The 12,941-nt window shown below is 37.1% G+C and overlaps 1 protein-coding gene across 6 annotated transcripts in view; it reads right to left on the bottom strand.

Annotated features, from left to right (window-relative positions):
• The window catches only part of LOC117432113 (arginine-glutamic acid dipeptide repeats protein-like), a 131,979-nt gene that overhangs the window by 78,771 nt on the left and 40,267 nt on the right, over nt 1–12,941 (bottom strand). For all 6 annotated transcript variants that reach the window (XM_059002398.1, XM_059002403.1, XM_059002399.1 and 3 more), the window contains one exon: nt 5,523–5,979. In XM_059002398.1, coding sequence (XP_058858381.1) covers nt 5,523–5,835 — 313 coding nt within the window. In that variant the 5' untranslated portion in view covers nt 5,836–5,979. The remainder of the gene's footprint in view (nt 1–5,522; nt 5,980–12,941) is intronic.

Below are 12,941 nucleotides of genomic sequence, written 5' to 3'. Positions count from 1 at the left end.
CTAGAAATCCATCATCAAAAAGAGGGATAACTCGAATAGGACCTTACCAGGGTTATCAAGATTAATACAAATGCTATGCTATATTTATACTAGTAATGGTTGTTGTAAAAACAAGGCATCATAATAGCTTATATTAATCCAGTTGCAACTACGCAATTACTTTGACAGTCTTCAACATTTACATCAAAAAGGGCTTAAAGATTCACAGGAACTTGGGGAATAGGTACTATACAGCAGACTTTACACATGGATTTACATTACCCATTACATTTAACCACTTTAGAGATTAAGGACACATGTGCATCTCCCTTAGTCTCCACTGTAAGTGTATAACTGCTGTATTAGGTGATCTGGATCTGTGTCTATTTCATTATAATATAAAGTATTTGAATAGGATTGTTTGTACATTTTATTTTCAGCTATTGTTTTCCTGTACATTTTTTTAAAGATTACATTACTGGGTCATTTGCAGAAAAAAAAGGGGACGGGAGGGGGAGGACAAAATAAAGACAATAAAAAGGCTAACAAAGGACCTATGGGAAAATAAATGCAAAGTTACCTGTCATTCACTTTCTTCCCCTTAAATTTTATAAACAATGCTGATTAGTTTTTTGGTTCAAAAGTGCAAAATCATATACATCATATAAATATAATTTATACGTTCCAAGATGCATACTTCCCCTACCAGACTAGTGGGAGGAAGACTCCAGGAATTAGAAAGATAAATATCTACATCTTGATAGACAGACATGTTTATTGCAATAGGCTTGGGTCTTTAAACTTTTTTTTTTTTTTTTTTAAAGGGACAGGAAAAAGAGAACATAAAAACTGCCTCCTAAAAATCACTGTACTTTGGTAATCGTCTAACTTGATAATTCATTGGAATTCCAGGATTTTTTTTCTCTCTCCCATTTTTGGCTCAAGTGGTTAAATAGTAAAACAAACTTTAGGTTATCCCGGGAAACGAAACCTATAGATCTTGTTTTGATAGACCGAGAGGATATTTGATATGCAAACTGGGTTATGAATCAATTTAATGTCACCATGACAGGCCTTTCCCAATAAGGAAATACATGAAAGCCAGGCAGAAATAGCATAACATCTTTAGATCAGATTCCTTTAATAATTGAAACCGAGAATGTCTTTAGAAAAGACTGCTTTTATTACAAAATCATACATACAATTGATGACATCCTTAAATATATTATTAACTTCTATAGAGAAAAGTTTTATTGTGTAACACCCCAGGATATTCTCTCATCAGGAAAAGTGGTTAAATAAAATCTTAAAATTAAATAAATTAATTATAAAACCCAAGCCAAAAAAAAGAAAGTGGCTTTCATGAAACAGAGATGCTATTTCTTCAATACTCCCCAAAACAATGCCAATTCAAAAGAGAACCTGTTCAACAAGAAAGCTTTAAAAATGAAAAGGATTTTAAGAAACACTGCTGGAAAAACCCTCCTGCTTGGCTTTGTATCTGACATTTCAGGATCATAAACAGAACTGATTATACTACTTCTATAATAAATGTAGCAGAAACAAACACTGGTGAAATGACATCCGTGCAGTGTCATTTGTTTTTTAATACATTAAAAAGCACAAGTCTTGCGAGAGTGGTTGGACCAGGGAACCACACACAGATCCACCTTGAAATCCAAGTATGTGCTGCTTTTCTGTAGTGACAAAGGGGGAGCCTTGCAAATGTGAATCATTGTTATGTACTTGTGACCATTTTCTGTGAATGGTCACAATTCGCACCGTAATTGCCACTGGGGCTGTGGGGGAAGGTGGGCATTTAAATACAGAGATGCAACATATGGAAGCTACCATTTGTGCTTACAAACTGCTTTAAAATACATAAACTCCAGTCGGTGCCCAAAAATCAGACCAAAGCTCTATATAAAAAAAAGATTTAAAAAAAAAAAAAGGGATTATGTTTGGGTTTAATTTAATTCCCCAGGAAAACAATCAAAATCCCAGGTTAGTTAAAAGAAGACAACACTGGTGTGAATTAACAGCCAAAACATTAGAAAGTCTTGGCATATCAGTTTTCTAAGCTAATACACACTGCTGTTCAGAACAACGCATGTCTGATAGCTATTCAAATCTGGTTCAAGTCCACAGGAAACATAAAACTTAGAAAGCAGTCGAACTTGACAATAGTTAACAAAGGCAGTCGAGTTTCCCTGGCAACTTGAAAAACAAGTGTGATTGCCTATTGTTACCCAAATCATAAAAGTTTAAGCTACTTAATTAAAAAGTTTGCTAAAGCCCTAGTGCTAAACCTGTGGGTATTGATAATTTCCTTTGCACTTAAAAGAAATAAAAATAAATAAATAATGTCCGGGTTTGTGCAACTGAACACAGCATTTTCTTGCAGCTTTGTGGGTCCCAACTAATGAACCCGTTTGACAGATTTCAAAATCCAGCTGGTACCAAATAAAGAAAAAAAGGCATTTGAAGGCGACACCAAAACATATTTAAGCATTACATTTCTCTTAAAGTTCAACCACATTCCTTTTGCAGGCACATCTGGGCTGCTGAAGGCACACTAAATCATATAAAATAGGCTCTGAATAATGACTGGCAACTTTCAGCCCCTCCATGGTGGGGAGAGAACTGCTTTCACACCGTCCAGCTCACATTACACTTTGCTTTATTTCTTTGTCCGTCCATTTTGGGTTAGCTAGTTCACTGAAAGACATTTATCGACGTTGAAAAGGGGCTTAATATGAGTGCCCAACTAGATAGAGCATCTGTTTCCCAGTGCTACTGTAATCAGGAAATTAGAAAAACAATGTGCTGCATGTTTAAAAGACAATCGTTCCAGCAAACAACCACTGGTAGGTGTGTGGTCGGAAATGACGGTTGACTGTTAGTGGGAGATGATGGTCTGTAAAGGACTGAGACACAAGTGTAAATTAATAGAATACTGAATGCAGATTGTGAGAAAAGATCCATTTTACAGAACCATATACAGGGTGTATTCACAAGTGCTGAGGTTGTGGCACCCGCTTACAAATTAAGTGGCCTGCATCCAATCGCATTCAAAAGTTACTCTCGAGTTAAATGTAAAAAACGCTGCTGTATGCCTCTGGAGTCCTGCTTTTTCTTTCAAGAGTGACCCATCTGTGAAGACTAGAGGGCAAGCGTGTTTCTGTGTGTTAAGTCTTCACTAACACTACAGGCAGGCATTGGTTAGTTGGATTAATTAAGCGACAGCTGCCCAGACGCCCACAGACTGCCTAGAAAACCTAGAAACGCTGTCGTGGAAGGAAATGCAAAGACTTCACTGACTAATATAATATGATTCAACAAGCAGTTTTGGAGCATTTAATTTGATGAATAATGCTATTAAAACAAAATACAAAAGCCTAACCAGAACAGACACTTATGTCTTCATACCAGTATGTATATATGTATTTGTTTTGTGTTTCATTTCTCATTCAAACAACCCCATTGCAAGTGTTCTCCACGCGTCACAGCGCATCACTGGACTTCGTTGTTATGTATTGTGTTATTTTATTAGTTAGTTGTGTATTTTAAATATTTATCATTCTTCATTTGCTTTTATATGTCTGCTATGTCTTTCTATCTGCCATTGTTATCTATATCTATTTTATTTTTCAATTTAAGACTCATTTATATTTTGTTTAATTTCTGTAAGTCGCTTTGGATAAAAGCATCCGCTAAATAACTAAATAATAATAAAAAAATAATATAAATTATATTATGAATCATGGTCCATAACCCATTGTGGTGCATACAACATTGGTGTGTATGGACAGACCTGGAGATTAGTTTGTGCAAGAACTTAATCCATGTAAGAGGAACTACACTTTGCTGCCTACAAAGACAACAATGTAAAACTATATATTTGCACTGTATTGAAGCCCAGCAAAATGGGACAAGCAATACAACAAAAAAATGACAGCAATAAAAGCTGATCCTCCAAACAGATTGCATGCACCTCTGTTGAGCGCAAAACCCACCTTGGAGGGATAAACTGATAAGCAACACGGCAGGGATCTGTAAAATATTGGAATTCTTTGTTTTAACCATTAGAAACCTTTCGTATGTTTAACAAACTGCAAATGCACACAACAATGTGCACCAAGGCTTTAGTAATAGGCATTTCACAATGGATTTAGGCTACATGTCAAAATGTGTGTTAAGAGGCAAAAGTAAAAAGGAGGATTTAAAATTTAATAGACTGTAATCCATGATTCATATTCCTGTGCCAAGTTAAGCTACCAAAACCATAACTGAAGGCTGGAAGATCTTATCTATAGTATTGCATGATATCAGTTGTGTTAACAACATAAGCCCCGTATGTTACCAAAAAAACACAATGCATATTGCAGTATTCACCAGTAGAAAAAAAAAAAAAATAGCATTTAGCATCCTTACACAGATGCCAACAGCAACACCAGCAAAACGAAATAAAAAATCTAAATAAAACTATATATTTAAAACTAAATAAAATCTGTTGCATGAATGGATTAATATGTCATGCCTCACTAAATGGGACTACTGCTTTTTCAAAGAATTCTAACAGAAGAGACATGAGATGTTTTTTTATTTTTTCTTATCTTAAAAGAAATAGTGCCTCAAACAGTTTTAAAAATAATTTTATGTTCAGAATGTTGAAAACATCTGCTTTTAGGCATTGCCCGTAAATTGTTATCAGTATAGGAAAACCACAATTTCTACAGTCAGTCCTTTGGGGGAACATAAACCAACCAAGATCTGTTGTAGAATAAAGCAGAATGTGCAGGCGGCCAGTAATAACAGAAGGGCACATGATAAAGAAAAGAGCAACACATTTCAGACTGTAATTTTATCATGGTTTTAAGATTAAACAACTGCAGTATTGCCTAATTGACCTTTACATTCCTGGTGGGCAAATGAAAGAAATGGCAGTGAAGATTTAAAACAGCAATGTGGACAGTAACATAATAGCAAAGAATGAGTAAGTGCAGGCTTCGTGTCAAGTGTAGATATTTTCAAAATCTTCTGTGGCCTGTTTGTAGAAAAACATTGCCGGAGATAACTATTTATTTAGAGGTTCTAAAAGCTACATTTGCCAAGTCGCTGACGACAACGAGTCCTCTCTCATTGTAAGTCACTTTCTGCACTGGTGGTGCTTTAAAACCCAATGTGAAATACATTTTACTGTGCGCCATATTTAATTATGGCTTAACATGTTACTCTGGGGTTGTAGTCAATGGGGGGCTGTTCAAAAGTGTTTTAGCACATTGTATCTGCAAATAATTCTGTGACTAAATGACTAGTTAGGAAAATGACTAGTTAGGAGCTTCAGTAGAGCAATCATGCTTTAGATATAAGGCTCATATGTACTGGGACTCTGGATTCCCCACTCAGAACAGAGCATGATCGTATGCCACAGATAATTCTAAACGGTCATGTAAACTAGCACTTGTGAACCCTCAGAGTCGACGCTGATCATTAAAGGCAAAAGGGATTAGGACAAATCTGTTTGCGCTGTGACTGCTTACCTCCTGGTCTGTAAACAGCATCATCTTCCGTGATGAAGGAAGTGATTTCTCCATTTTCCATGCGTTCGTAGCGGGATTTTTTTTTTTGGGCCTTCTTTTTTGACTTTTTGCTGGCCTCCTCGGCGTTCGCCCCGGTGTTGTCGTTGTCCTCGTCCTCGCTGTGGTCGCTCTCAGCGTAGTTCTTGGCTCCGCCTTCCAGAGTGCAGCTCCGGCGTGGACGGGAGTTCTCGCTCTCCCTCATCTTGTCTCTCTTGTCTCTGTCCCTGTCTCTGTCCTTTTCTTTCTCTTTATCCTTCTCTTTGTCGGCAGTCATGATTCGCCACGTGCCTTCCTCTGTCCTCTCACGGCTGGGCCTCCGTGAAAGGTAGACAGTCAGCCTGGGCTTCAGTCTTCTGAATTTACCACTCAAATCCAGGAAAAATTCAGCCACACCAACAACCCCAGTGTTTCAGATAGTCTGTAAAGTTGAAGAAAAGAAAAGGGCTTATTAAGTGGTGCTTATACTACACACCGCAAACATATATACCCGCACAAAAACAGTATATCCCAGTGATCATATTTAATGAATAAATAAATAAAATCAAACCATTTCTTTACCAATTTAGAAGCATAAACAGCAACAGCATCTTGGACAATTTCAATGCTAAAATTAAAAGATGGGATGTTATTTTTCACTATAAAAATAAACCCGCGCCTGTCCGTCATTACGTAATTCATGATGCCAAAACCAGTAATCACAGTGGGTGTTTAAAGAAGGATTAGGAATGGGGAGTAGAAGTAAATACATTAGAAAACATGCTGAAAGTGTTTTTTGGCAGCCACAGCAGTGTGGTTCACAATAACATTACTCACAGGCAGCCTGTGATCTCCAGTGTAGAAAACAAACTGACAAAGCAGCTGCTTCTGTCGTCATACATAATACAAATACCCTCCTCTCCATTATAGCTCCACAGGTCAACCAATATTAATCACCTAATGATAAGTTACTGGGGTACCCTGTACACCTTTTATTTGTGTTTGCTAGAACAGAGTGAATCATGTATTGCTATAATGGACTGAACATCATTTAAAAAGACAATTTGTTTTGACGGGGATCAGTCGGTGATACCGAATGCATAATAAAATTAGTATTAAAATAGGGATTTCTGTACTTTGCATTAGCCAAGTCAATAGCACACTTAACAATGAAAATCAAGATAGCACCATCATGGGTGCTACAGGAAGTGGAAGAACCTGTCCAAAATATCAGCTATCAATTAACCTATGCGATGAAAGGGCGAGCAGGGCCAAAAATTGTTCTGATTAAACAGAACACATCATGACCACAGAAGACTTCATGGGCATTATAAAAATACATAAGGAGAGACAGCAGAGACAGTTCATTGTGCACATTACGATCTCAATGGTTCTCTGCAATCTGCTAATTCCAGTATATAAATTAATTGGTATACAGGGCATTTTGCGCTGCACAATAGCTGCAGTAGACATTCATTTCTAAGGGATATTGTTTACCCTCTGGGCCACAGTGCAAGATCAGGCAAAACTTAAAAGACCAAAAAACGAAAAAGAAAAAAGAAAACATCAAATATATACAGTACTAGCAATGTGCATATAAAAGAAAAGCGTTGTACACCAGTACAAACACATAGCTTACAGAGGGCTCCTGTTGGACTCTATCTTTTGTTGAACCTTACTCATGCAGATGCAAGCCCTAAACCCTCTCTTAAAGACACCAGCTGTCTTACGAATGCAAAAAAAAAGCCCCTTGAGTAACAACAACTGCAAAGCCCTGGGGGGACTCGAACAAAAGCACCTAATTTCTCCAGTTACATCCCTACTTTAAAATCTGAAACGTTAGCGTGACTATGCAGACAATACACGTTTCTCTTTTATTAAGTGTTTAAATTAAACTGACACCTCACCTCGCAAAACTAGACCGTAAAGTAGTTCTCCATATGTATCAAGACCATGCTACAATATAAGAAAACAGAAAAAAATCAACTCAGGCACAAAGAACCAGAAACTTTTTTTTTTTTTTTTTTTTTTAAATCTAATGAGGAATTTCCATGCAGTACTAAAGCCATTATTTGTTTGGCATGGTTCTTCATTAACAAGGTAATTAAAACAAATCACTTGGCCGTTTTATTGAATGCTTTCAAATCCCAGATATAAAATAACACAAACAATTATAATCTGTTTTGTTAGGTCATAATTGCTGTCAACAACAGCCAATAAATGAGTTGCAAAATGTATGCCAAGACAAAAATCTGCAAGCAATATAAAGCTAAGAAAAACAAAAAAAAAAGCACACACAAGTCCATACTTCTGAATTGTACATTTTGGAAATCACAGATGCTAGAAATTATTTTTAAAAATCAGAGAATTATTAAGTGCTAATACATATTTGGTTGTTGTGTTTTAGAGAGCTCAAAATGAACCAAAAACCTAAGATTAATGTAAAATTACATTGAGAGAATAGGCTTTCCAGAGGCCGTCACAGTGGATCAGCTCTCCAGCCCACTATTGACCCCATGCACTAGAGGGATTGGGGGTCTCTCTCACAACACTTGTCTATTTCAGATCTGAACTTACCCATGAGATTCTGGTTAGCTGGACTCATTTTGTGCATGTCAATGACCTTATATTGTCTGCCACCTGGTCATGAATTTGTGCAAACAATTGGCGTGATGGGAGGTCAAATGCTTATTAAAATGGTTCTGGTAGAAGAATGTTAGAGAAGAATGTTAGAGAAGAGGGGAGCAGAAAACCCAAAACAAACACAGCTATATTTTTCCACATGGATGCGTATTGATTTTATATAGTGCTTGGTTTGGGGTCTTGTTTGAAACTCACATTTTCTCATAGCATGAATTAAATGTTCAAGTGGTTAGCAATGTATTTTTATTCCATCACAAAGGCTGTGAAAAATTGCTTTTTTCAATACTACAGTACTTAGATTTGTACTGTTCTAACAAACACTATTTTGTTTCAACTGACAGAAAGCTTTAGATATGACTACAATGTTTTTGCAGTGCTACACTGTATTGGTCTAATGCTTTTTGTTTTTATATAAACAATCAATCAACTGTGTATAGTCTGACTACCTTTGTTTTAAAATATACAGGTTTGTGCCTACAACAGGGCTAGAAAAGGCTTGCACTCACTTCTCTACTTGCTACACTGAATAACAAGTTGTCACAGTGCTGCAGTCTAAAATGGCAGAAGCAATTTTTCCAAACTGTTCTCGATAGTGCAATCACATAAGTAGTACATGGTGCTCTTTATGTACATGTCAGAGTTAACAGAAAGAGGGCTTCGAAAAGTCGAAACACCGTATTGAGAATCTATGCTTTAATTGAGTTCTTTGAAAGCCCTGGGAAATCACACAGTCCATCTAGGAGTGTTTTTAAATTGTGCATCGCTTCATTTTAATGAGTTTTTTCAGCATTTACTTCCCCTAGAGGAATTGAAGAGAAACACACCAGTGTTTTAAATGTAATGCTTATTTGCTTAGACAGAAAGAAACAACAACAACAACAACAACAACAACATGATGAATACAAATCTGTTTTAATATGACACCAATAAAAATGCTAAATTGAAATAATATTACAGATCTTGAATCTCCATGGTGAGCAATTTTGCATAGTTACATCTGGGAAGATTTGTACCTTCATTTTTTCAAGACGAAGAAATAAGTGTTTCTACGCATTTCAGTTAGATTTTAGCCATTGCTACAGTACGCTACATTCTGAAAAAGAGAAAAAAAGATCCAGAACTCGGTTAGCTTTTGAAGAGCCACGTGTTTTCAATCACCTATCCCCCAGAGGGATTCAAAATCTTTTCAAGCACTCTTTCAGGCAGTTATGCCTGGCACATGTATTTAGCAATGTTATTAATTCAGGTTTTGTTAACATATGGCAAGAAAATTATTCTCATGCAATTTCTAACCCTTTTCATCCATCCATCGATCTTATTAATTATTGCAACACTCTAGATTTTACAAGATTAAATATATAGATAGGCAACAAACCATGGCAACAGAATAATAAAAAGGAAACTGAGAATATATTATATATATATATATATATATATATATATATATATATATATACACACACACACACACACACACACACACAGTACTGTGAAAAAGTTTTAGGCAGGTGTGAAAAAATGCTGTAAAGTAAGAATGCTTTCAAAAATACACATGTTAATAGTTTATATTTATCAATTAACAAAATGCAAAGTGAGTGAACAGAAGAAAAATCTACATCAAATCAATATTTGGTGTGACCACCCTTTGCCTTCAAAACAGCATCAATTCTTCTAGGTACACTTGCACACAGTTTTTGAAGGAACTCGGCAGGTAGGTTGGCCCAAACATCTTGGAGAACTAACCACAGTTCTTCTGTGGATTTAGGCAGCCTCAGTTGCTTCTCTCTCTTCATGTAATCCCAGACAGACTTGATGATGTTGAGATCAGGGCTCTGTGGGGGCCATACCATCACTTCCAGGACTCCTTGTTCTTCTTTACACTGAAGATAGTTCTTAATGACTTTCGCTGTATGTTTGGGGTCATTGTCATGCTGCAGAATAAATTTGGGGCCAATCAGATGCCTCCCTGATGGTATTGCATGATGGATAAGTATCTGCCTGTACTTCTCAGCACTGAGGAGACCATTAATTCTGACCAAATACCCAACTCCATTTGCAGAAATGCAGCCCCAAACTTGCAAGGAACCTCCACCATGCTTCACTGTTGCCTGCAGACACTCATTCGTGTACCGCTCTCCAGCCCTTCGGCGAACAAACTGCCTTCTGCTACAGCCAAATATTTCAAATTTTGACTCATCAGTCCAGAGCACCTGCTGCCATTTTTCTGCACCCCAGTTCCTGTGTTTTCGTGCATAGTTGAGTCGCTTGGCCTTGTTTCCACGTCGGAGGTATGGCTTTTTGGCCGCAAGTCTTCCATGAAGGCCACTTCTGACCAGACTTCTCCGGACAGTAGATGGGTGTACCAGGGTCCCACTGTTTTCTGCCAATTCTGAGCTGATGGCACTGCTGGACATCTTCCGATTGCGAAGGGAACTAAGCATGATGTGTCTTTCATCTGCTGCAGTAAGTTTCCTTGGCCGACCACTGCGTCTACGATCCTCAACGTTGCCCGTTTCTTTGTGCTTCTTCAAAAGAGCTTGGACAGCACATCTGGAAACCAATGTCTGCCTTGAAATTTCTGCCTGAGAGAGACCTTGCTGATGCAGTATAACTACCTTGTGTCTTGTTGCTGTGCTCAGTCTTGCCGTGGTGTATGACTTTTGACAGCAAACTGTCTTCAGCAACCTCACCTTGTTAGCTGAGTTTGGCTGTTCCTCACCCAGTTTTATTCCTCCTACACAGCTGTTTCTGTTTCAGTTAATGATTGTTTCAACCTACATATTGAATTGATGATCATTAGCACCTGTTTGGTATAATTGTTTAATCATACACCTGATTATATGCCTACAAAATCCCTGACTTTGTGCAAGTGTACCTAGAAGAACTGATGCTGTTTTGAAGGCAAAGGGTGGTCACACCAAATATTGATTTGATGTAGATTTTTCTTCTGTTCACTCACTTTGCATTTAGTTAATTGATAAATATAATCTATTAACATGTCTATTTTTGAAAGCATTCTTACTTTACAGCATTTTTTCACACCTACCTAAAACTTTTGCACAGTACTGTATATATATACATATATATATATATACACACACACACACACATATATACACACATATACATATATACACACACACACACACACACACACACACAGTACTAAATGATATGCATGACACACATTTATAAAAGCTTGGGTTTCACCAATAGAACATTTTGAGCTATTCCAACACTAAAACACATCACCCCTAACACATCTTTAAAGCTCCTATAGATCTGGAAGTACCGCTTACTGGCAAAGCCAGGTCAGCGAACATCAACATTGCCGACTAAATTATTTACAGTTATCTGGTGGCCTTTTACTCAGCATCTCCAAGCAGATGGAACAAGAACAAGCAATCCATTCGAAAAGCCATTATTGCTCTGCCAAGAGCACCTCCACCCTAGATACCACAGGATGGTATTACCTCTAATTAGGCAAAGCTTTTGTTTCTGGAACAGCCGGCTATACAGATCCAGCCATCCACAGCATGCAACTGTCTTTAGGAGCCTCAAAGTCAAAGATAATGCACATATTCAATGTGTAGGCTATGTGTTGCGGTTTGGACCACATACTGGCAGAAGAAAAAAAAAAATACAAAAACAGTAAGTAATCCAAACCCTTTTAAAAAGCCAAATGAGTTTTCAGAATATTCTGTTTATTCAATTTAGCACCCCCATAAAAATACTGTACAATGTATCCTAAGAGACATGGATAGAGTATCATTACCTTTTCATCCAGATACTGTAACAGTATATTTTGTTTTTGTATTACAATTATTTTATCATCATGTGGAATGAAATTCACATATTCCATTTCTCATTTCCATAAAAAAAATAACTGTCAGTAAATCAGGCAGCTTCAGAAAACGAAGAGATACCAGCACTGCCCTCAGTCATAAAACATGCATTTTCTTATTGCGGTCTATCTTTGCCTTTTAGCAAACTTAGCCGGGACACTGAACTGGACAGATATGAAACTTAAGGAACTCGTCTTATCAAATATAACCTGAGGAGGGGTTTACGAAAAAAAAAAGGGTTTAGAACAAAGGATTATGTTATCTAAAATGCAGATACAAGTTTTTAAGCAGTGTACAGTAGCTCTGTTGCAATCTGGAGATTAACTATGCTTATTCATGTGTGAAATGGAGACTTGATCCCTGACTGATACAGTATGCTGCCTACAGCAAACACAACCTGCATATTTTTCATAATTTCATAATGCCCAACAACTGTAATATATTAGATTACATATCACATCCTTCGTTGCATTTGCAGAATGCAGTCCTAAAAATACCTTGTGTTTAACCTAACAAAAACTGGCTTTAGGAAGTGTGACCTTTGCACTTGGCTTTCAAACTGTATATAACCTACCAGTCTCACCTTTGAAGAAAACATTAAACTGCCACTCAAAGATGAAATGTAAAAGGAAATGCAAAAAGCGGAGTTACTGCACACCGAGTAACAAAGATAGCTGCTCAGGCTTCAAGGCTCTTGAAAAAACTCTTATTTCAATATCCCAACAACAAAGAAAGGGACATTTTAATTGCATATCACTTTAACAGTATTTAAAAGGTACCTTCTGGTTATTTAAAACAGATCTCAAGTACAGGTCTACTAGTAATATTAGAATTCTAGAAAAGCAATACCTGAAAAGATGCCTCTAAACTCAACAGAGCTGCTTTTTTTGACACGTTTTGGTAAGCTACAGGAGGC

Source organism: Acipenser ruthenus, chromosome 27 (assembly GCF_902713425.1).
Source record: "Acipenser ruthenus chromosome 27, fAciRut3.2 maternal haplotype, whole genome shotgun sequence".
Lineage (NCBI taxonomy): Eukaryota > Metazoa > Chordata > Actinopteri > Acipenseriformes > Acipenseridae > Acipenser > Acipenser ruthenus.
The sequence above is the reverse complement of the archived record's forward strand: the minus strand, read 5'-3'. Positions and strand labels throughout refer to the sequence as shown.